We start from the raw sequence: 26,217 nt of genomic DNA on the forward strand, positions 1-26,217 counted from the left end.
AAAGTTTTTGAAGATTAGGTGTTGTTGCACCAAAATCTTCTTACTGCAAATCTGCATGGACAACATACAACTATGCAAGAATTTTAGTAAACTTAGCAAATAAAATAATAAACTAAAATTCAATATATATGTTATTTGATTTGGCTGTAGATTGGCTCTTCTTTGAATGCATAGAGGTGAAGAAAACAACCTCCCATTAGTGCCCTTAAAAATTTGTAACTCGTCATGTATGATGTCTTTCATTGGGACCATTCTCACCATACACATGTTGAGGCCATCCATAACCTCCTCATCTACTTTGAATGAAATGAAGAAAAAAAAACAGTGTTCAAGTAGTAGGCAACAACATGAATATTATGCTGATGGACTTGTTGATTCCACATCCCATCGATGATACACTAGGTGGGTTCATATTTGTTTATAGTTGACCCATACATACTGACTCACCGCTTTGGCCTTATCCATGACCTCAATAGACATACCCCATGGGGTTTTAATCCCCACCCATCAACCATTGACAATTTAAACAAGAGAGTGTTTAAAAATGAAATCAAAAGTAAAAAAAATCAACAAATTAAAGTATTATAAGTTTACAAGATCAAAAAATTGTAGCATCATAAAATTGAAAAAAAAACTTTTTTATTTGACTGAAAACTTACTTTGACTATCTCCTCCATGTTCATTGCAAACGTATCATAAAAAATGGTTTTCACAACCCTGTCCACTTAGGTGTTTTTGGAGTAGGGATACCTTAACCATCTAGTGGTCACAAACATGCACTTAAGACATGGGAGTATGGGACTATACAAGCTCCTTGTTGTTCTTGTGCTCTTTCATGAGATTCATGACCCACATGTATTTGCAGATGTATTTTGTCACATTCCTTGCATTGTCCACCACTTTCTTCACTCAAGTTTCCCAATATTGTGAAGGAGAAGGTCAATACAACAAAAGAGAAAACAGTATCACGGGATGTCAATGGCTTGAATATGCAAAGTTGTTATATGAGCGTGGCCAAGATAAATAGGAACCCCCCCCTGTAATCAATGTCAATACTGAACTTATTACCATTGAAGATATCAAACAGGGCATAAGGAGGCTTGTAGAGGGAAAGGCATGGGACATAGATGGGCTGCAAGCAGAATATCTAGAATGGGGCATTGAGATCCTTGCACCTCATTTCAATTGCATCTTGAACAATGTCAAGGGTTTCTCGGAAAATTGGACAACCAGTGTCGTGATCCCTCTTCACAAAAGCGGTGATATAAACAATCCATCAAATTACCGCACTATTATGGTCAACCCCCTTCTTGGGAAGTTGTTTGGAAGCATGATTGAACGCAGGATTAGTAGCTGGGCAGAAATAAGAGGGAAAAGAGCCAAAGGACAGGCTGGTTTTAGATTAAAACATTCTACTATAGACCATGGTGTTACACTCAGATTCTTGGTTGAAAAAATATGGAATACTCAAGGGGCGAGGCTCTTTGCTGCTTTGTAGACTTTAGAAAAGCCTTTGATACGGTACCACAGGACAAACTATGGAATAGGATGGAAAAATTGGGAGTTCCAAATGTGCTTAGGGCTGCAGTACAAAGGCTATATGAGCAGGTCAAAGCTAAAATCAGAACCTCAGATGGAATGTCAGAATGTCTTGGCAGCGATATTGGTGTCAAACAAGGTTGCCTGCTTTCCCCAACGTTGTTTGGGTTATATATTGATAAGTTAAAAGAATGGCTAAACAATACTAGAAGAGAAGGAGTCCGGTTGGCTAATTATGTAATAAAGTTACTTCTATATGCAGATGATCTCATCTTAGTTGCTAAATCTACAAAGGGTTTGAGAGAACACTTGAAGTCGCTCGAAGGCTTTTGTTAGGAAGTAGGGATGCGAGTGAATATTAGCAAGACCAAAGTTATGATCTTCTCTTTGAGAAGAAATAAAAAGACACAAAATAATTTTTTTTTTAAGGTGCTTGTTGGAAGTGGTGAACAAGTACAAATATCTTGGACTCGATTTTCACAACAAGCTTAGCTGGGAAACATGTAGAGCAAAAAGAATTCAAGGTGGATAGAAAGCATTGTCCTTGCTACAAAATAGGTGTAGAAATGCAGAACTTTGGGATTGGAAAAGCAATAGAATGCTTTTTGGTTTCCTAGTCACTCCAGTGATTCTATACGGATGTGAAATTTGGGGCAGCAGTATGTTAGACCAGAAATGAAGACAACTGGAAAGAATTCAAAAACATCTAATCATAACTAGTTTTAAAATTAAAACTGCTGTTCCATATGAGATGCTATTGGCAAAAACTGGCACCTATCCCTTGGAAGCTTTAGTGATTGTTTGTTTGGTAAGTTATTTAAAAAAGACTCAAAATATGGAAAAACATGGTTGGCCTAAGTTGATTATGGAGGAAAGACTAGATAGAAAGAAGAACACATGGATGAAACAAAATGACAAATGGATGAAAAAATGGGACATAAGTATACAAGAATGCCCAAACACCAATGAAGAAATAAAAAAATTTGTGAAGGAAAAATTCAGGAGCAAGTTATAGACAAAACAAGATGGACATAAAAAAGTCTATTATATCACAAAATTCAACCCCACAGGAGATCATGAAGAAAAAGCCTACAGAAGAGCAAATATTAAATGGAAAGCAAAAATGCTAATGGCTCAGTTAAGAACTAGTTCTAATCACTTGAGGTGTGAAATAGTTAGATGGTTGATGCCTAAAGAAGAGTGGGAAAAGAGGATGTGCTTATTTTGCAACACGAGCAGTAGAGACGGAGTGACATTTTGTTATGGAATGTCCGACATATAGTGACATTTGAGCCATTTATGAAGATACTTTGAAAATGGACAATTTAAACACTTTGTTTGAAGAAACAAAACTCGAAAAAACAGCAAATATGTTGATCAAAATTCACTACAGAAGAGAAGATCTTGAGAAGAGGTTACATATGGATTAAGCTCTCGGTGCCCTGATTTTTTGGGGCATGTGCTGTTCATGGGTTCCATAGGCTGCTTTGGCCTCGTGGATGTTATTAAAACCCTTCATTTCATTTCATGCAGTGGGTGGATTAAGGGCTTCAACATAGGGTAGGGTGCCTCCCCTTCAGAAATCTACATGCTGTCACATATGCAGCCGCATTGTTTGTCACTATCTACACAACATTCTCCATTTCCACCTCCATGACCAGCTCATCCAACAAGTTGTACAAGGTCTACATTTTTTATTTTTGTCAGAGGCATCAACTGGTTGCAAGAACACTAATTATCCTCTTGAAGCCAATAGGAAGTTGATAAAGGTGTAGTTCCTACCAGTCATGCACCCCTTAGATAAGATGCTACAACCCTTCTTTTTCCAATTGTTTTTTTTTTGTTCATCTACTTGCAGGTATGTGTTTTTTACTATATCCTCGAATAAACGCCCATTCTTTACATGAGGGCTTGGTCCCTTGAACCCTTTACTAGTTATAGTTGTTGTAGTACCAAAAATTGGTACATGCCAACTTGGCCTCAAGCTGCATTTTTTGATTCCATGCACTACCTTGTAATGAATGTTGCACACCAGTAGTGTTACAGAAACAAAAAAATTGGAACTATAACTGCTTGGACTGTCTAATCCTTGTATCTGCGGCTCAATGGAAGAAGCAGCCCCCTATATTTTCCTTTGACCTTGTAGAACTGATGATAGTTGCAATGCCTTTGCTTTCCTTTGTTTTGATCAAAAGATGCAGGAAGAGCTTTCATCTCTCCCTCAGCCTCTTGAGACGTTGCATCACATACTAGAACGTTTTGACAACTGATCCATGCAAGGTGATATTTGAGGTGATTTATGCCTCTTTCTCATATACAATCCATAATAATTTCAGATTACCATTCTTGGCATAGTAGCTACTATAAACTAACATATAAGCAGAAATAAAATAATAAATAACTAAACCTTAGCACTAGAAATTTAGAATGAAGGAACAAAAAAACCATAAAAGTTTTACATGTCAAATGCAATTGATAAGTTCACTAAATTTGATCGATGTTCCTTCTCAATCTCCTGCAAACAAATGTACAATGCTCCAATATGTTGAAAATCTTGAATGCTTGAGAAAAATGATGCATAAAATGATCAAAATGAATGTTTTTTTTGAGGTAGACTGATCTTTTTAGTTGCTGGCTGAGGTTTTGATTTGGGCTTGAGAGTTTTTGCCAGCTTATTTGGCAATTTCTCGCCAAATTTTTTGTAGTGAGTTACCTGCCAAGCTGCTTCAACCCACAAGCTCTCATGAGTTAGGGGAGCACAATTCATTAGGTTTATAAACTATGCTCAACATGATGAAAGGTGACTTATACATGTAATTGCACATTTACATGTGTAGGCTTTAAATACAAGATACATTGAATCCATATAAGATATACAACTTAATGCTATACCACAAGCATTGGTAACATAAAGGGACCTGACGTCATCACTGGATGAAGGGAAATGTTGAGCAGTGAAGGGTGTTAGCAGTCAACAAATGTTGGAAACAATAAGTAGCAGCAAGAAAGGAAAAGATGTGCAAGTAGTCTTGCTGAATTAAATCGATTTTCTGAATTTTACCTGAAATGGGCTATATTGTTTTTTAGTTTTCAATGACTTTTCTTTTTCGCTAAAAGAGTGGATGTGCTCCTGCATAACAGCCTCACTTCGGAATGTATTTATTTAAACCAATGAAGAATGTCAGTTATGCTATCTCTATGAACTAGCTTGTGAAGTTGTTTTAAACAGAAAATGTATTTAATTTGATCTATTATGAATATTGTGTAGAGCACAGCTATTCCCCTAAGTGCAATGTGAAAAAAAACCCACTGACAAACTTAAACAGCAATGCACAATCATTGTTGAACAAAGCTTTGTATAGAGAAATGTTAGTTAATCCAATCTTCACATAGGAAGGTTGATGGAAATCAAATAACATTATTAGTTGTGGTTAGGCAAAGAATCAAGGTATTTCCTTACAGCTTTCTTTCCTTTTCATATTTATTTTGGAGGTGCTTTGCCACCAGTGTGGATGTTTAAATTCTTGTCTTTTCACAATCTTGAACTCGCATGTCAAAGTTAAGACAATGTACATATGACTTTGGTAATAAGTGACTACTATTGTTACTTTTTTCACTCCTAGTTACTACATATGTTCTGGTAAAGCTTAAAAGGTAAACAAAATGCTGAAGCTTATGCCATAGGGGTTATCTATTATTATTTGCTAGGTCTTCTATTTCTTGATTTTGTTTCTTGTATTCCTTTTAATATTTTGCCTGTTGGAGCTGCCTAAGGTTACAGTTAGTTTGTTTTAATTCTATGGCAATAATACATTTGGCAGTTTCTGTTTTGAAAAATTTGAGGCAGACATGATGTGATCTTAACTAATCTGTTTTCACATGTTGGAAAAGTTTTATATGCATAGGTAACTAAGATGAGTGATCAGATCACACTATGTAACATGTTTTAAATGACAGGTGTCTGTTTTCCAATGGGAAAAGGTTTGTACCGTGTGGTTCACATCCCAGAAGATGAAGCTGTTCTCTTAAACTCCAGAGAAAAGGCACCTTACTTGATTTGTGTTGAGGTTCTAAGGGGAGAAAACCAAAAGTATGTACTGCAAACTAATAATGCCATAGTTTTATCTGAGAATTTGTGATCAGTTGTACTTGAATTCTTATAATATGATATTATCATACAACAAATGGGGTTTTAAGTAGCAAAGCTATAGGCAAACAATTATCTCATTTAATAAAGTTGCTATGTGGTGCTAAATCATTTGACTCCAGAATACCATTTCTGTGGCTTGCAGCTTGACGTCAGAAAACAAGGACAGTTCATCTCATAAGCTTTCCCGTGGTGGAATTCCATTAGCAAATGGAGATGTGCACTTGCAACGCCCTCCCCCCTGGGCTTTTCCACTGTGGAATCAACAGGATGTGCATCGCAACAGTACTGATCAGATGTTGAGATCAGCTTCCCAAGCCATTGATCAAGCAATGACAAATTTATGGGAGACAAAAGTGAAATTTGTACATGTCAGCCTTTCTGTTAATCAACAAAGTCATGATGTTCAAGGTTATCTAGAGAATAACAAACCTGGAAGCACACTTGAAAATCCTACAATTACCGATCTTAATAAGGACAGTGAAAGCAATATGACGAAAGATGGATACAAGTTGGGAGATACAGGCATTGTTGATCAAGGTGTGGAAGAATGGATTACAGTTACTTTGACTGCAGTTCCTGGTCTGAATATGGAAGATGTAGAAGATCAAGAGATAGCAGGAAGAAAGGACCATCGCCGTGTACCAAGTACAATTGCTATGGCTGAAGTAAAGGTGGGCGTGTAAGTGGAAAGAAGAAAGAATTCAATTCTATTATTTGTTGTTCATTGTCAAATGTAGATTTGATTATCAGGCAATATTTATTCCAATTGCAGTGAGGCTTGGAATTTGACCTCCACCTCTGTTTGTCATCCAACTTTTTGTCACGGTGCTTTTATATTGCCCTTACATTGGCAACCTATACTTACCTATATTTGACTAATAGGTTGTTTAATTGTATGTGGTTACCATATTCAAGTCAATAATCTTAGTTCTTTTGATTGCAGTCCCTTTAAGTTACTTTTGCTCTTGACAACCATTCAATTTTTAGAGACTTCTCCCCTTGCCTGCAACATAAAATCTATCTTTCAGGATGTTGTCGTCAATCTTGAATTCTATAGTCAGACTACTGCTAGCTCCTAATCTGTCCATGTTCAACAATATGAATGGGGAATTCTACCCCCGCCTCTGTTTGTCACCCATTTTTGTGTGATGGTGTAGCTTTTATATTGCCCTTTACATTGACAACCTATAATTACCTAATAGATTAACTAGTAGTTTGTTTAATGTATGTGGTTATCATATACAAGTCAGTAGTCTTAGTTTCTTTTGATTGTAGTACCTTAAGTTACTTTTGCTCATGAGAACCATCAAATTTTTGGATAATTCTCCCCATGCCTGCAACATAAAATTATCTTGCAGGGTGTTGTCATCAATCTTGAATTCTATAGTCAGATTACTGCTATGCTCTTAAGTCTGTCCCTGCCCAACAACGTAAGGGAATAGCTTTATGATGTCTTGTTGCAGGCTGAGGTGTCCATTTTTATTTTTATTTCTTTTAATTAAAATTTAATTATTTACTTTTTTTTTATATATATTTCTATTAGTGATTATTAATGTGTCTTGTTGTGTTGGGAATCAATTTTTCAATGACATGAAAGATCCTTATCTTATCTTTCAAGACCAAGAATTGCTGCTAAGGCTTCTTCGTGGTTGATCGGTTCCAGCTGCTAAATTTCTGATTGTATACACAATATTTTTTCTCAGTTCATCATTGGGAAGCTTAAAGTTTGACTTGGGCTCAGGACTCCACAAATATTGGCATATAAAAAAATACATGAATTTGTAAAATAAACTTAGTAATTTGTAAAATAAACTTAAGTAGTGTGTGAGAAAGAAGTATAAAGAATGAATCTAGAGAAAAATTAAGTCAGTTTTGATGATAGGAGCATTACTTGGATTCAAGATGGACTGGAAAGACCAAAAGTTTAAATCTATGCTCCAAGCGATGCTGGGGACGGGTAGGAAACATCCCTACCCCATTCCCTTTTTTTCAAAATTTAGGAAATTTCCTAGATACATCAAAAACTTTCGAAGGGATGCCTGAGTATGGCAGGGGCTGGCTAGGGGACATTGACCGCCTTTAGGATGGATAGCACCCAATGGCCTCAACTCTTTTTGGGTGCTTTTTTTGTCAAAAAAACCACAATTTTGATTTAGAAAAAGGATGGGTGGGCCCACAAGGAACCCCACACCCCCTTAAAATTAACTCAAACCTAAGAGAAATACTCAATATAACTAAAAACAAAAAACAACTCATTTGTAACATTTTCCAACTTGTGAAGTAGAGGAGAGAGAAGGAGCAATATTGTGAAGAGAATACAAGTGGAGAGAAGGCAATATAGCATCAAATCCATGTCATTCGGCGTAAGTTTACCATCTATTATGCATTGTTCAAAATCATTGCCTTTTTTTATTTGGAAGTTCCAAACATATAGCAAGGGTTTTTTGTTTATTTATTTTTTATATTTGTACTTGCATCTGTGTTTTAAATTCTTAAATAAAAGAAACAATGAGTAGCAGTGGGAGTAGTGAGAGTGAAGAGATTGAAGTTGAGATGCAACAAAGGACTAAAGGTCATAGAAGTATTGCTTCCATAGGGGATTCTTTTCGGAGTGGGAGTGTAACAGGGACTGCAAGTTCAAGTAGTCCAATCTAATGTTCTTTTGAACTTATTAACTACTATGCAAAAGACCCATTTAACACCCAAAAACCTTTCTTACGATTTGCAGGGGGGGGGGTGGTGTAGAGTATGGCTATGTCATTTGTGCAAGAAAGACAAGAGGGGTAGCCATATGAGAATTGATTCTCATCTTTTGTGCACAAGTGGATTAGGGATAAGATGTTAAGAGGCTATAACTTTAGTTGAGAAGGCTGAGGTAACTAGGTGAGCCAAGAAAGAAGGGAATTCCAATGGAGAGTATGCAAAATAGTCTGTCATTGCCTACTGAAACCATAGATGTTGGAATTAAAAGGGGAGAGGGTTTCATCTCTACCAAGGGAAAGAAAAGAGCTACTAGTGTTGTAGGGCTGTTTGATACGATAGGTGGCCAAGTCTTCCATGGCTAAATTTTCTTATGTTCATGCTGTACCATTTCATGTTGCACGTTCTCCCTATTTCAAACAAATGTTCAAAGATGTGATTTTTGTTGGTCCTTGATAGAGAATATTGTAAGGTGAGTGTGTTGATGGAAGAAATGAGACAAACTTGGATAAGAGGTTGCTGCCCCATCATCATGAATGGGTGGACCGATATCAAACATTGGCCACTTATTAATATCATTGTCACATGTTCAATTGGCTTTTAAATTTTAGAGCTATTGATTGTTCAAGGAAGACTCAAGAGGAAGCATGCAAACTTCCAATTTCAGGTTTTGAAGGATTCCATAGAAGAGACTGGAACCTCTAATGTTATTCAAGTGGTGACTGATTCAGCTTGTATATGTAAATTAGTTGGCATGACACCAGAGGATGCTTACAAGCACATGTTTTGGACCTAATGTAGTGTTCATGCATTGAACAACACATTGAAGAACATTGGTAAGATATATTGGGTGAAGGTAGTGGTGGTAGAAGTTGGAGATATATAGAATGTTCATTTGCAACAACCACACTTCACTTGCATTGTTAAGAACCTCGAGCCCATTGATACAAGCTATACTAATTACCTCATTTTGTTAGAGAGGTTGTTTGAGGTGCACAAGCCCCTACGATAAATGGTGGTTAATTTAGAATAGGGTAGATGGTTAGAGGCAAACACACCTGAAGTAAGAAATGTGAAACAAAAGATCCTTGATGATGATTGGTGGTCCAAAACGAGCTAAGAAATTGCTAGTTTCATTATTTTTTAATGTTTCTAAGTTGTAAATTATTTTCATATAGCATTCACTATCATTTGAGTCTTAAATTTTTAGTTGTTTATGAAATTTTATTTTTTGTAACTTGTTTGTATTTGCAGATATCTTTGCTCCATTGAACCTGTTGTGCAAGTCATAATATTAAATATATGTTGATATAGACTTTACTAGCATTGGAGAGATTTATGAGACCTTTGATAGCATGCTTGGGTAGATGAATCAAACCAATTATAGTAGGGATCCTACTTTGGAATTTTATGAGGAGCATATTAAGCCTATTGTGATGCAGTGGTGGAACACTATGATTCTCCACTTCATATGGCAGCTTATGCTCTAAATCCCATATGGTATGTAGCTAGGCTTGGAAGTATGCTTCCATAACATGATGAAGAGGTAAAATAAGGGCTCATGAAGGCCCTTTGAAAAATCTATTCTAATGAGGAATCTTCTTTACTTCACGCACAGTGGTTTGTCTTTGTTAGTCTTTGTGGTCCAACCTTTAGCAAACCAGAGGTGAGGATGAATTTAGATTAATTTAAATTGTCTCTTTTGGATGCTGGATGTGACATGGAAAGGATGCACCAGAGTTGAGGATACTTGCCACATGCCTCCTTTCATAGGTTGCTAGTTCCTCTACTGCAAAGAGGAATTAGTCTACATATAGCTTCATCTAGTTAGTCAAGACAAACAATGTTACCTCTAGATGATCAGAGAAGTTGGTGGCCGTATATGGTGTTTGATGGTTACAACATCAATAGACCCTTGAGTATTGTCAAACATAAGCTTAATGTTGGGATGTTGATTTTGAAGATGCTATATAGGTTGATGAGGAAGTGAAGGAGGGATTGGTTGGGGTTCCATTGCATGAGGTGGCCCCTCATAGTGGTAGTGATTCGGACTTAGAATATGATTTGGATGCTGACCTATTTGAGGTTGATGCTAATTAGGGACAGCTATATATTTTCTACATTTTGACATTTTGGAGTTGAAATTTGTAGCTTTTGGGCATTTCTTGTCATTCTTATATAATATATATGCAGATTGACACTGAAAGTATTCAAATTTTGTTAATTTGTTTGTGAATTCTTAATTCAAGTTTAATGTTATGTACTAAGGTTATATAACGTCTATGATGAATGCTTTATCAATGTCCTATAATTTCTTCCTTTTTTTAATAGTCATCCCATATAAAATGGTCCCAAATGAATCTATGCCTAAAACAGGTCTCCCTATCCCCTACTATCCTTGTTCGGGGAACTTGGGGAGCATAGGTTTAAATGGACTTTGATTAATTAGGATTTAGTTGGGAAAAATCGATAAACTACCATAAAGTGGAATATCATAAAAATAAGGAAAAAATGTTCACTTATTTATTTCAAACCAAATAAAGGTAGAAAATGCTGCTTCTGTGCAGCCAAAAATGGTTTAAAATTAAAAAAAAGAGCAAGGATTTGGGGAAAGTACCACCTAGTGGGCTTGAGGAGCAGCCCACTTGATGTGTTCCTTGGTGATACATGGTGGCATTGAGGGGTGGAGTTGCCATCACTAAGCCCAAATTAAAGCCTTTGAGGCCGCAGGGACCTTCATGGCACATGCCACTTTTCACAATTTATCACTTTTAACCAACCATTGATGCATTGTTGGTAAAGAGTCAAAGGCACAATAGCATAAATTAGAAAATGACAAAAAATGATTTTTTTTGTGTTTTTTGCCTGCTGCTTGGTTTTTTCTGCTGGCAGATTAGTTTTCTACACCTACTTGCAGGAACTTGTGAGTTACCTGATGAGTACATTCCTGAAGCTTGTCACCAAGTTTTCTGGAGAGTGACCCATTGACCCATTGGGCCTTATGGATTTGTTTGTACCATGAGTTGGCAAGTATCTCCGTGTTTTTGAACTGTGCTTGAATACTTCCTCTTAATAGTGAGAGTAGGTCCTCAAATCATAACGTTTTTTTTTTTTCTCAAAATCTGCATGAGTCAAAAGGGGAAGGTTTCACATATTATCCTAAAGTGATCTGATCTGATTGGTGAGTTTAAGTTGGCAATCTATTTCGTATATATAAATAGAGCCTTTTTCTTTGCTTTTCTTGTAAGGAACTTTTCTTTTTATTCCTTCATTGACGGTACATTTGTCAGAGGTGGCTAAGCAGCATATCATAGATCACATCCCATTTCTGATATGAATATTTGTATGGAGTGTATTGAAGCTTGAATATTACTTATCTCTGTGCTTTTTTTAGTAGCTATTATTTTCTCTATATATTCGCACTTTCCGTGATTTGCATGTCTGCTTATTTTCTTTTTTCATTAAGTGTTACATAGGGCCATTGAAAAGTTGTGTGATGCACATAAGCTCAGATTCTTCAACTTTCCCTACAAATCAGAACTCTATTTGTTGATTTGTAGGGAGGGAGGAAAGGGATTTGTTCCTCTTTTTTACATGACTATTGATTTTAATATATTTCTTTTTTAATTTCCATCTCTGAATTTGCGTTCTTTGTGGATGCTATGATGATTCACAATCCCAGTATGGGAACCTCCGACAAGTCCCAGTTATTGCATTGCTATACTTTCATTTGACTCTATTTGTTCTAGTTTGGCCAAAAGTTATTAGGAGTCCAATACCATTTTTGGATCCTACAATTATTTTTATTTATGATAATTCTGCGTTAATTTTGACTTGGTCTGTCTAGACATTTCTTGTGAAATTGAGATATGATTTCATCATATATTGTTTGACAATATATGAGCAGGGCTTAAACATGGAGATTGGGTTTGTTATTATAGAGCTTTTAGAGAACATGGATCTGAAAAATTTGTTGAGATTTGAGAAGTTTTAGATCCTTTCACTTGATCTGCCCTATTTTTAAGATTAGCTGTCTTTTCTCCTTGCAAGCAGGAGATTTTCTGATCATTGTAGGTACTTAAGAGAGATCCGTTACAAATTCTAATATTTCAGGGAGAAACCAACACTTCAAGACCTGATTATTATTTGTGTACATGAGATTTTAAAATTGATTTAACACATTTCTGCAAAGTAGGTTTAGCCAGTTATTTCAGAGTTATCTAGCTTAATTTTGAAAATTCCAATCAGTGATTGCTAGTTTTTGTGGCAGATGGAGATGCCTAGGTGCTTCAAAGGCATGAAATAACTTGGTGGTGAAATAACATATTATGGGGATTGATTTTCTTCATTTTTGCTACTGACGTGCCATCTCTGCACAGTTGTGTTAGCTAGTTATTCTAAAGTCATCTAGCTTAATTTTGATATTTTCCAATCAGTGATTGCTAGTTTTTGTTTTGCCACTTTTTGTGGGAGATGGAGATGCCCAGGTACTTCAAAGGCATGAAATAACTTTATGGTGAAATGCATGAGAAAGACACACTTTCTTTTCATCTATTCCCCACTCCTGAGGCATATATATGTATTATATTTTGCCACTTGAAAGATTTAATCTGAATCATCACGCCATTTCAAAGTCTGAATCAGTTTTGAGTTTCTAAAATATTGAACTCATGCTCTTTCCCAATTGCTTTAGCTGAGAAAGTATTTATCATTTTCAATGGTTTTATATGGTACCTGAAGTGTAAATGTAGTTCAATTTTTACATTTGCAGAAGATTTAAACCATTGAAGCAGAAAGAATTGCAATTAACTGAGAATTGCTGCCGGATGGATTTTTTCCGAAATTGTGGTCAATGATTTTGACCATTTATAAATTTTTTTTGACCTTTTAATTTCACTTGCCTGTGATTTTTCTTTGTTATGGTTTTTTGGGTGATATAAATACGTTTTTAATTTTTTTTTTTTTTTTCAATTTTTTTGGTATTTCAAAGGTGTATTTTGATTATGCGGCTAGAGCTGTTGTTGATCTGAGTATGCATATGAGGAAAATAATGACAAATAGACAGGTTGAATCTCAAACTAGAAGTTTTCAATGTCCATGACTGAACATAAATTTTACCATTATAATCTTTGGTATAAAACTTGTCTGGTATTTCTTCTCTTCCTTATTTTATCTGCTGAAAGTCCTTAATCTTCTGACTAATAAAATAGATTGGTTGTTTTTTATTTTTTATTTTTATTTCAATTATATTCTGAATGTTTTAGTTTATTTTAGTCTATATTTTGAATATTGTGAAGATGTTTCTAGCTAAACTTAGCAGTTTGTTGGATTTTTTATTTAAAAATAATTCTATCATGTTTTAATCTTGTTTTAATCTATATATTTAATATTTTAATTTATTTTAAGGGATATTTTCAATATTGTGAAGATGCTTCATTCTAAACTTATTTGGGTGGGATACAGCTTTTTAACGTGTAGGCAGAGGTAACAGTATTAAATTTTGGTCTTTCACAGATGATAGTAGGCTACTCTACCCTCATCTGTGATTAAATAATCCTTTAGTTGCAGTTAAGAGAAGTAGAAGAGCTATATTATTGGGGGTTCTAGTGCAAAGTTCAATAAACAACTTAAAAAATTTGATGTTTTGAACTCTGAACCTGACCAGCTTTAAAAAATAGGGAATACTAAGGAGATTATATGTCATCCCGTAATCCATCGCAGGATTTAAAGGTTTTCATTTTTTTGTAAACTGCACCATTTTTTTCCCACTTAAATCTCAATATGGTCATAAATGACAGAATTCTGTATTCCACAATTCATGTGTTAAATTCTCAATTTTATTTGCTCTCTATATCTCTATGTTATTGAAATGCCTTAAAATTTAAAATTTCTTGTGTTTTTGGAAAATCTGAGTTTTTTCTGATTAAATCCCAAATTTTTGAAAAAATCTTAATCTTTTTGGTTTGCCGATTTTTCTCCAAAAGATTTTTCTGCTATGAAATTTATAATCAATTGGGGAGTCATTATTACTATGTGCGATGAAGATTCAAACCCATTTCTTGTAGTTTCAATCTGTCAGACACACACATGCTCAATTAATATGCGACTTGAAGTTTATTCTAGGATCATATATTAACATTAGTAATTACTGTCTTTATTTGATTTCAATTATGAGTTTACTTAAATGACTAGCAAAATGATTATTTTCAGCTATGAATAAATGCTTAGGCTTAGTCAAGATCTTCTTCACTGTTGTAAGTCTGAGTTTTCTGCAAATATTAGTTTTCTCAGGCATTACATGCATCTACTAAATGGAAGTTTACTCTAATATAAAAGACAATAATGATGCACCCGCAATCACATCATTTATTGATGAAATTTTTTGATCCTTCCTGTTAGAATGATTTGTCTTCCTTGATGTCAAGTCTTTCCTATCATTAGATATTTCTTGGAAGAAGTTGTAACATCGTGTAAGATGCATGGCAGGTCCTTACTGTTGTATAATGGTAATTAGTATTGCTACAGAAATTCTTTGCTGTATAGTTCTGTCTTCAGTTATTATGGTCCTTTAAAGAAGAAATTCTGGCTAAGGGCTGTTGACAACTTAATTGTTATCTTACTAAGCATAACATGTTTATTCTATTATTTAATTTTATTACTATCTGCCAGATACAGAAGTGTTCGCTAACTGTGGTGCTTGAAATCTTTGTATAGTCAATGATTAAAAAGCTTGTCATTTGTCCTAATCGGTTAGCATCATTTTTTCAGGCTGCCGCCGCCAAAGGAGAGGCTCCACCAGGACTTCCTGTTAAAAGAGGCATTCAGGATTCACTGAATACACGTTCTGAGGTGATTGTACTAGGGTTATAATTCTCTCTGTTTTTTAACTTTCTCTTGATCCTTGTTTTCTGTTTTAAGATTTTCTTGCAATCAAATGCTTATTATTGTTTACCATACATATATGTTTATTTAGCTGTGCATACAGATATTTATCTTATTGCTTTACTTGGCAGGCTATCAGTATTAGCCGACCAAAGGCAACAGATGCATTAGCAGGGGAGCTATGGGAGGTGAAGAAGGAAAGGATCAGGAAGGCTTCTATCTATGGCAAATCAGCTGATTGGGATCTTCGTTCAGTAAGTGGAAAGTTTACTCATGTATGACTGAATGAAAGCTTACACAAATGTTTAGAAACCTGATATTACCTTATTCTATTTCCTATCTCAGTTGAGCCCTTGATGACAAAATTGAAGGAGAAAACATAAAACATATTCTTTAATGGGGTTGTTAATCCAATATGTAAGTCCTCATTATATGACATATGATGATGGTGTGCTTGTATATTAGAGACACGCAATAGTATATTTAATCTATTGGAGATTTGATCTAATTTATTTTTAGGGTTATATAACAGTTAAATATGGCATAAAGCTACTTCTAGTCTCTCATGCCATCTTTCATTGGTTGAGATATTATTGCTGATGTTCATTAGATTGAGGACTTTCTATTAGAGAGTTTTTCTTTACATTGTAATTCTTCAGAACTAACATATCAAAACAATGAAAATGTATGCTAATGACCCAATGCCTGGCTGCTTTTTGTTGCCAATTTCAAATATATGGCAGCGAAATTGAAAGGTTTATCCAATCCTATAGAAGACAAATTTTCCATGGCGCAGGAAAGTAGCTTGAATCAATGGAGTGTCTTGAGATGTTTATTAAAACATAAACAATATGAAAACTAGAAAGTGTAATAAATTTTTGCCTCCCAGAACAAAACTTAAGAAATGCTTGTGTATGATGGGGAATAATTTGAAGAGAATAAATCTTGGTTGCTATGCAACGTTTTAGAGATGATGGTATAGGGTTTTTATTAAGTTAATGAATTGTCACAACATGGCTTTGCTTTCTTATCCTTGTGAGTTCTTCAGATTTAGGCTGGCAGTTGAATGTGACTATTGTATTTGGTGCTATAGTGCACTGTAGAGTGCACATAGAAGGAAACAAACCCATTAGTTGAACTTTGAAGCACAATTTGTGTACAACATGGTTCACCTGATGATAATAAATACTCAAGAGATGGCACTCTCTTACAATTCTTAAAGCACGTATTATTTTATTTGGTGCTTGTATTGCATAGAATTAGAATCAAACTAAGCTAGAAATTGAAATAACAAATGGCTTCAAAGAAGGATTTGATCCCATACCCAATCTAACAGCTGCATCACGGTAAGAATGGGGAACCATAACAATGAATAAAATAACTAGAGTCCAGGCAGCACATAACTCACCACCAGAAGAAAACAATGGCTAAAAATGGGAGGGCCAAAGCAGAGCCAGGTGGCTGCTGGGCTTGCTGCCTAAACCCTAAGATAACATTTTTCTGCAGAGCCTCTATTCCAAGATACCAGAATTCTATCCTAATGTTCAACTATAGTTGAACCTCTTAATGTTATTGCCAATTTTTGTTCTGTCACCAAGTTGCTATCAAATGACTTCAACTTTTGTCAGTGCTAATAATTTACAGCTTTATTCTGGACATCCAAATTGAATCATATATATTACTACGCATTAGTAAACACTTGATGGTGATCACTAATCAGACTATTCTAGTTGAGGCTTATCCAATGGAGTAAAGCCTCAGAATCTTACAGAATTACCTAATGGGTGTTTCTGGTAAAGAGCACCTCCGGCTCCCACCTTACATTTTCTCACCTAAGAGGAAACAGTACAGAATTATTATCTTATATGCATTTGCTTTTCGTGGCTGTCATTCACTAGCAGACCAATCAAATATAAGAATGAGATGTTAGAACAACACGAAAATCAAGAATTCTTATTTTGCAGATCTTAAAGTTGTTTTTTCAAGGTTGTTGCCCAATTTTTAAAATCCACAAAACTCTTTTTAAATATGTACTCACTTGAAAAACATTTGTTGTTCTACAATTTAGACAGCCTAGGGATACACAAAAAGGAAACGTAACAAAACTTTTTTAATTCTATGATATGGATATGAAATTGAATACATTACATTTGCCATGTCATTCCTTAGACTTTTAAATTGCACGACCGGGCTAAAATGTCTAAATTTTTGGTAATGTTACCTCTTAATGTTGCCCTAAAAAGCGGGTATACAGAAACGTATCTGGTTGATTTACAAGCTGAGGAATGTTTCACATCATTGCTTATCTTTGTTATTAATTTATATTTGTGATTTGTGATTTCTGCCTTTGGCATTGATTGTAATTACATTGAGGTTGCTTTGTGCTTTATACCTTCAAGCTTCTGCAGTTCAGTTCTAGATGTTTGGCATACTGATGATTTATTCAAATTAATTTGTAGGTTATTGTCAAAAGTGGGGATGATTGCAGGCAGGAGCATCTTGCTGTGCAACTTATTTCGCATTTCTATGGTAAGTAAAATTATTTAATTTTCTTATTATTAATCCATAAACTCAGGTAGTTATACCACATCAAAGTCATCAACTTATAGAGTTAATTCTGGTTTAAGAGAGTGTTAAAAGCTTGAACAACAGCTCATGAAAATAGGAGACAAAATATACCCTGGGGAAACTCACTTTGCGTGAAAACTACGGTTAGCACATGAAAATAGGAGATGAAATATACCCTGGGGAAACTCACTTTGGGTGAAAACTCTGGTTGAAATGTGAGTAAGCTCTCACAATGAACACCGATATTGCAAATACAAGAGGTTTAAGCCATGTACGCTTGTAAACAAAGCATCTACACTATTGCTCTTAGCTTTTTCAGCCCCCACCTCTGCTAACATAGTAGTTGTGAAAACTTGGAGAACTGTCAATTTAAACTCCAATTACATCAATCTTTGAAAATGCTTGATGATGAATGCTTCACGGATGCATGGATGATATCATTGATATTCTCCTATTGCTTATAGGTCTAAAATGAATTGATAGTATGTCTTTATATAGGGTTCCCTAGGTAATTTACTGATTAGGCCGATCTCCAACGGTCATGTCGTGGAGATATAGCACCTACCCCATTTCAAATTGGGGCCCCTTTGAGAGGGACCAAGGTGTTTTGGGGCTCCTTGGTCTAGACCAGGGTGTTCCTTCCACAAACAGGACCAGAATAAGCAATCAAGGGGAGGGTATCCCATGGTAGAACCAACCAAAGAGTGTACATGACATCAAAGCTGGATAAGCAGGTCTGAACGGACCTAGAGAGGGGTGGGGATAGGACATGCTAAAGTGGGAGCACAAACATGAGGTGTAAATTGGATTGGTGACAATTTATGACGCTACACATACCATCCAATACATTTTCTAGCATTTAAGAGACAGTCTCTTGTTCCAAAACATGCCAATAAATACAAAGATCGGATCCTTTTATGGATCAATTATGCTTTCATTTTAAATTTAATTGAGTTTATCCCTTCCAAAGAGTTAGGTTGTTGTTGATCTTATAGTGTGTAGGAGATTTGGTATATTACTTTACCTTATTTGCCGAATTAAATCTCGCTAATTCACTGTTAAATCAGTGCTGTAAAAAACTTCAATGGAAGAGATTCTGAAGTTTGTATGCTATTAGCATGTTATGCTCCATGATTTTGCAGCTTTATGCGTGCATCCATATTTCTGGTTTTAGGATGAGACTTATATTGTTTTATGCTATATATTTTAATAAGGAGCATTGGTTATTGATACCTTTATCCTGTGTCAATTTTCTACTTTTATGATTACTGAGTGCTTTCTAAAATATTGACTGGGGGCAAATGACTATGATGCTTAAGCCTTGATTTTTGCTTCAGCTTTGGCATCCACTTCTATTCCGAACTAACTGAGACAAATTTTGAGAATTGGCTACCTCTTGAAGCTTGTTTTCTTTGTCGTTGCATCAATCTACAAGACCCTCAGTTTTCTTGGTCCACTCCCTGACTAAGTTGCCTTCATCTACTACTTTTGTTTGGGTTCGATGCCGTTAATTATTCTTGTTAGTGTTCCACGACTGTTGGGGATGGGGGGACAAAGGGCCTAAGTTTGGGGACGGTTGCGGCGGGGGGTGCTGGTGCTGATATAGTTATACATATACTTATAGTACTTGAAAAACTAGTTGTGAAAAGATGTATAACAGTATAAGAATTACATTTCAAATGAAACTATAGGAAATTAGTAAAATACTAAAATACTAAATAGCAAAATTTGAAATACCAAATCTAAATATGAAGATTTCTTGAATGCTAATTGCTAAATAAAATTTGACAAATGAAATTATCAAATTGGAGATTTCTATTATATCGAAAATATGAATATCTGATATGAGATATCACAAAGTCTATAAAGATAATTACATGATGCATCATTACAATGAGTAGCAAATAGCAATAGCATTACAAAAGACAAAATGCCACAATGTCAAAACTCAAAATGTAGTGAAGGATGGCCTCTAATCATCTGCTAGTGCAAACTCCTCATCACTGGAACTGCTGGACTTCCACAGTCAATATCCCTTAAGCTCACACCAACCAGCCCTGCATCTTAAGTGGTAGGATCATCCTCATCAATTTGTGATGGCTCCTTTGGCTCTACATCCCATCGTTTTGCTAGACTCTCCTTGTACACAAGTGTCTTGCGGTCCTTGAGACGCAAAGCACTATGTACAACCACAAACTTCTCAACTCTCTTAGAGGTAAGTCTATTCCTCTTAAGAGAGTGGATAAAGCTATATGCAGACCAGTTCCTCTCAACGACTGAAGGATTGGAAACCTGGGATAGCATATAGATAGCTAGAGTGTTGGTCAAAGATTTAGGGCCATGACAATTCCGCCACAAAAGTGGGTCCTCTTGTGCCATAGTTTCTATATCCATTTTTGCCGCATTTGAATAGCCTCTAAGAGTGGCAAATCTTCCTGACTCAGTGCGAATTATGCCAGCATCACTAGAATTATACATCTTCTCTATGCAACTAAAGAACCCTGCCTTCACCTCATCATCTTGAATCGGTGTCACTCTACCCTGTCTAGCCTTGTACCACTTAGGGTTCAAGGCATAAGCAACCATATGCAAAGGAGCCTTCAGCTTGTCCCATCTGTGCCGAATGATTGGCCGGATGCGCTCATTTTAGATTGCTAGAGTGGTGTCCTTCACTCGCACAATAGCCCTCATCCGGTCAAGCATAGAGTCGATGCACTCATACACCTCTTCAAGGTTAGGTGCATCCCCATCCCCATATCTGATGACGTGGAATACTGGAGAAATTATGGAGACAATGTATTTCACATCAGTTCAAAACACATCACTCTTTACCATCTCCTTCACCCTTCTCCCTTGCTCTAACTTGGCCTCGGCCCACCTATTCCACTTTGTAGTCATAACCATTAGTTGCAATGCCTCTTGCAACTCAATCATTCTCTCCTGGTTTCAAGAACTTCTTTTTTGCGAAGGTCTTGAAGAGTGCATGTGAAGTGTGGTGGTTGCAGATAAATATCTACACATCTCTCGCATCGCTGACCACTCCTCTAATCTAATCAATCTTCCCCATGTCCTTGAGTGTATTGTTCATGGCGTGCATAACATGGGGTTCACAAATATGTCTATAGGCTGCCTCAATGAGTTTCCCTGCTGCTCTACACACATGGGCTGCATCTGTCACTACTTGCACCGCATTTTGTGAACCCCTTTACAATCAACTGCTCTAAGGAAGTATGGGCCCTCTGCACATGTGGGCATGATGTTGATGAGTGGACTATGGCTAACGTCCGTCCACCCATACATAACTATGCTGTTGGCATTTTGTCATCGATGTCATTGTTGGAGCTTGACCAACTTGACCTGCTTGTGTGTTTGCTTGATCAATCTGTGTGCCTACTTGTCTGCTGTCAGCAGCCTAATCAGATTCTATGCCATGTCATATGCTGAATATTCTACTTGCTTTGTTAGCGTTGAATTGTCAAAAGGTTCAAGTAGTGGAATCGAATTTCTTTTTGGCATTTAGTGGGCAAGCTCATTTTTTCTAAGGTTGCCATTTTTTTGGGAACTCTACACCGTGGTCTTCAAATTTCATAAAGACGATAGCCTTGCGTTTTTATTCAATGCAGGAGCTGGACGTTTTGAGTATCTGAAGACACGAGTGGAAATTTAAATATTCGATGTGTATTCAATGGGGGCAGACGTTGTGGGTAGTAAAGGAGATGCGCTGAAGCTTTTATTCAATACATGAATTAATGAACTGTTTCTCTGTGCTTTGTTGGCTATTTCTAAGGCCACGATTTTCCTTGTATGTCTATCGTGGGTGATAAGGAAAGGCTCTATCTTTTAAAAAAAAATTGAGACGATGCTGGAATTTGTAATGAATATATTATGTGGGCCTTTTTTGATATTGTGGAATTAATGGCAGTGGTTTTTCAAAAAATATGAGCAGAGTGCGTTGTGTATGAGGCAGTGCTGAAGTTATGGAGATTATATGTTTTGCTAGTAATGCCAAGTAAAAAAAAAAGATGACTTCGGTATGTAAGGTAGTGGGTGGGAGATGAAGTCTCAGGTAGACGATGCTGAGGTTGCAAAAAAAAGTTTTTCTGCAGTGTTAATTTTTTTTTTAAAAATATCGTGGATGTGACTTTCAGAAGTAGCTATCGTGCTGATATTGGGTATATACCTTTTTAGGCGGCTGGGTGCTGTGTTTGAGAGTGTGTTCACTCATAATTTTTTGAACTTTGTTTTATTGATCAATTAGCTGTGTGGAAGTATTGCTGTTCTTGCTATTTTGATGGTATCGTGTTTTTTAAGTAATCGCTGGATGTTGCTTGTGAAGCTGGTATTCTCCTAAGAAATGCACTGAATAAAAAGTGGGTTGTATTTCCTATAGCAGTTCACTTTACTTCATTTGCGTTATTCGATTTGGTGCTTAGCCATTTCTTGGTAAAATAAGAGGTCATGTTCTTGAAGAAGTGTGGAGTGCGTATCTAGAAAGATTTTAAAAATAAATAAATTAAGGAGCGCTCTTTTTAATTGGTTCAGTTCTTAAGGGCTGTGGAAATAAAAATGAAATAGCGTAAGAGGTGCACACTTGGGTGAAAGTAATCACAAAAATTTGAATATGCTGTCTGAAGATTGGAATTTCAGTGTGTTCTTTTGAGCTTAATGGAGCTAAGAAATCTTTGTCTATAGAGGAGCTGTGCGTTCAAAATTTTCTGAGTGCTGCTATTTCTATATGTGGGTTGTGCTGTTGGATGTAAAAGAAAAATCTGGTTTTGTGCTGTGGCCTTCAATTTCAATAATCATTTGTAATAGAGGTTGGTGCCTCATCTTGCTGGAGTTGGTGCCCATACAAGTTAATGGAAGTCTTTTGATGCCGTGGTTTTTTACCCGAAAGGGTTTTCCACGAGAAATATTTGTGGACTTGTCTCTGTGCTTTGCTTGCATTTCTATATCTTTGTTTCAAATGGTTTCATGAGTTATTAGAAGTTTTAAAAAGTTTTAAATACTGATTCACCCCCCCCTCTCAATATTTGCTGTGTGCTTCTCATATGCTACACCCCGATGCCACCCAACATGCCTTCATCTTCTCCATCAAAATATTGATCTTGGAATGACTCTTATCCAAGATCGAGGTACTCAATTTCGTCTCACCTGGTGGCACATATGATGGTCCTCCCTTCGCCACCAGAGACATCATCTCCCTATAATAAGGAAACTGTGCAACATGAAATGGGATGCCATTGGCAAAGAAGAACCTGCCAATGGACTCATCTATTTCATCCTTCAGCTGCACATTAAACAAATCAGCTATGGGGTTAGTCTGCATCTTGCGTTTCCCTGTCCCCTTAGTCTCTCGTGATTGGGGCATGGCACTAGAAGTGGAAGTGGGTGAAAGTCTAGACATCATTCCTCTTGTCTGCGATGAATGAGGAGAAGTATGTTGCACTTGTTGGCTCTGCTGAGGGGCTGCCCTAGTAGACAAAGTAGTAGGGACTAAAACTTCTCTATCATCTAGAATGCCCTAAAGCTTGTTCATCTCAATTTTGTAATCTATATTTTTAGGTTTCGCCAAAAACTTACAATGGTCCACACCTTTTCCTTAGCAAAAAAGGAAGTGTGCATTCACTCTAGTGATGCTACCAGATCATCCAACCCCACAAATATTGCACTGCCACTTCCTTGTTCCCCCACTTGTACGTGATATGCCTTATACACTTGAAGCAAACTATCTTAGAGGAGATTTAGGATCATAAGCACCCCTAGCATACTGTGCCAACAACTCTGAAGGGCAAACTAACTAGCTGGTGCACTCGCTATGGAACTAGATTGGGCTCTAGGATCAGCCCCATGGTCACCCCCTCATCCTCAGGTTAAAATTCTGAATTATTTTTACTATGAGAATGGATTTCCATCTCATCCTCACTCATGTCATGGGAGCTCATTGTGATAGTGAGGCTGCATTTCATAAAATAAAAATAAAAATAAATTCAGCCTAGTTTAACAATTTGAAATTTTAATTTTGAAAACAAAATTAACAATTTATAATTTTATATTATTTAAAATAAAAATTTGATGTTGAATCTTGAGGGCAAAATGATGAACGATTCCTTCATCATTTTGCCTTCAAGATGGCAAAATGATGAATTATTCCTTCATTATTTTGCCCTCAAGATTCAACATCAAATCTGATTTTGAGATGAATAAAAAAAAGCAAGTTTAAACAAACAGAGAATTGAAAATCAGAAAATAAAACAAACAAAAAACAATAAAAACCCTACCTTGTGCTTGAAAAATCTCTCCAAAATGTTGTAGAATGTTCTTCCTCCTCTTCTTCTTGCTCTTTCGCACTCTTCTCACACTTGCACTCACTCTTTTCACTCCTTCAATCAGACTTCTCCAAGTTTTTGCTCCTCTTCAGCTTGCTGGAAAAAAAATCACTAAATGTGGTGGTTTTGTGTTGTTTTGGGGGAAGGGGTGGGGCCCACGTCAAATAAGGGTTACCCCCCAACCCCCAAAAGTAACTCTTTTTTTTTTTAAATTAAAAAAAACTGTGCCTTTTTATGGTTGGGCGACGGGAGACTTTTGGATGTCTCCCTGCCCTTTGAGAAATGCCTAGGCGTCTCCCCAAGGAGACTTGGAGACGCCGAGACGTTTCCCTGTCTCCGGCGGAGCACCGGTGGCGGTGGCGGGACGGCGGGAGACGCCACGTCCCTGTTTCCCTGTCCTGGAAACATTCCTGTCTCGGAAATGCGGGTTTGAGGGGGTGTGGGGAACGCGTTTCAGTGGAACACTGATTCCTGTACTGCTGTAGAATATTTTGTTGCGCTGTTTTACAGTCCAGTGCAACATATAGATCTTGCTAGATACTGTAGTGCCTTGTCAGCAATAGTAAAAGTACAATTGGTGACCAACTTCTATTTCCACTCAACTTGAACCTGTCCTGATTTTGCAAAAGCAAAAGTGCTAAAAATAATTACAAAAAATGCTATATCACTGTGTTACACCATACAGAAATTGAATGACATACCATGTTACAACAAATAATATAGAGAGAACAATAGAGTTGTTCAACAAGATGCTGTATTGGACAATGCAATACTTGGGTATAGGGAGGATCTGTCATATTAATGCCCTTATACTGATTTGGGACTTTCTAGTTATTGGTTGGTTGACCAAAAAAGTGTTGGTTAAAGACACAACTGTCGATCCATCTGTTCATAATCTTAACGTAATTATTGCAAATCGAAGTCAGTATTGATGAATGAGACAACGAAATTGGCATCAAAAGCTGCCTTATCCATGTGTTGATTACAGTACATATGAGAACATGTTTAGTGACAAATTATATATCTAGATAGAGAGTTCTATTTGTGGATACATCTGTATATTCTAGGGAATTTCTTTTATCCTCCTGTTTTTTAATAATATCCATTTTTTTACCTTATGTGCTATGGTTGAATTAATTAGAATTACTGTGGCAGATATTTTTCAGGAAGCGGGCCTGCCACTTTGGTTGCGTCCATATGAAGTTCTTGTTACTTCTTCATACACGGCTCTCATTGAAACCATTCCAGACACGGTGACTGTTAATGTTGTGATAGTTAACTTCTATCTAGTTTAATGTGCTGTCTCCATATTTCTTTGTACTGACTTGATCATTGCTTGAGCAGGCATCAGTTCATGCTATTAAAAGCAGGCACCCCAACATTACAAGTTTGAGGGAGTTCTTTGCAGAGAAATACGAGGAAAATTCTCCAAGCTTCAAGTTTGCTCAGGTAATGATACCTATTTTCTTGGATGAAAATTGAGTCAGAAGGCTTCTAATGCTTTGATTTTCCTTGGATAAAGGTGACAAAATGCAGAATCACCCCACTAGATTTTTGAAACTATAAGCATAATTGCTTCATGCAGCAATGTTAAGTTGTGAATTGTGATGAATAACTTAGAATGAATGATGCTAGTATATGATCAGTTAAAGATGATTCAGCTTGAGGTTATAGGCTATCCTAGTTCATCCACACACTTTAGTACTTAATGTGCTGCATACTTAAAGATTCAGTGTTGCTTGATTCATATGTTTTTTATTCTTCTCTATTCATCTGGAATAGTTTTAGAATTTTTCTACTCACATGTTATTTTTCTTATGTCAAATATCATTTTGTGGCATGACCCTATTAAGTACAGGGTTGTTTTTATCTGCCACTTCAGTCCAGTCGAGTTTGCAGAATATAAAGGTCTTTCTGTGGATTCTGTAACTATTATTTTTATTAGTACTTGGTTGTAAGTACCTAGGTTTGATTGCAGTGTACATTTGCATAATAATCAATCATAATTACATAGCTGTGTATATCCAAATTCTAACAGATCCACTTAGC

General features: G+C 36.3%; 1 protein-coding gene across 1 annotated transcript in view; it reads left to right on the forward strand.

Annotated features, from left to right (window-relative positions):
* Positions 1-26,217, forward strand: part of LOC131065747 (phosphatidylinositol 4-kinase beta 2) — a 63,076-nt gene that overhangs the window by 22,451 nt on the left and 14,408 nt on the right. The window contains exons 4-10 of the mRNA XM_058000370.2: positions 5,497-5,629; positions 5,832-6,360; positions 15,158-15,238; positions 15,403-15,525; positions 17,731-17,800; positions 25,324-25,421; positions 25,513-25,617. Of these exons, the coding sequence (XP_057856353.2) occupies positions 5,497-5,629; positions 5,832-6,360; positions 15,158-15,238; positions 15,403-15,525; positions 17,731-17,800; positions 25,324-25,421; positions 25,513-25,617 (1,139 nt within the window). The remainder of the gene's footprint in view (positions 1-5,496; positions 5,630-5,831; positions 6,361-15,157; positions 15,239-15,402; positions 15,526-17,730; positions 17,801-25,323; positions 25,422-25,512; positions 25,618-26,217) is intronic.

Source organism: Cryptomeria japonica, chromosome 7 (genome assembly GCF_030272615.1).
Source record: "Cryptomeria japonica chromosome 7, Sugi_1.0, whole genome shotgun sequence".
In the NCBI taxonomy this organism is placed as follows: Eukaryota; Viridiplantae; Streptophyta; class Pinopsida; order Cupressales; family Cupressaceae; genus Cryptomeria; species Cryptomeria japonica.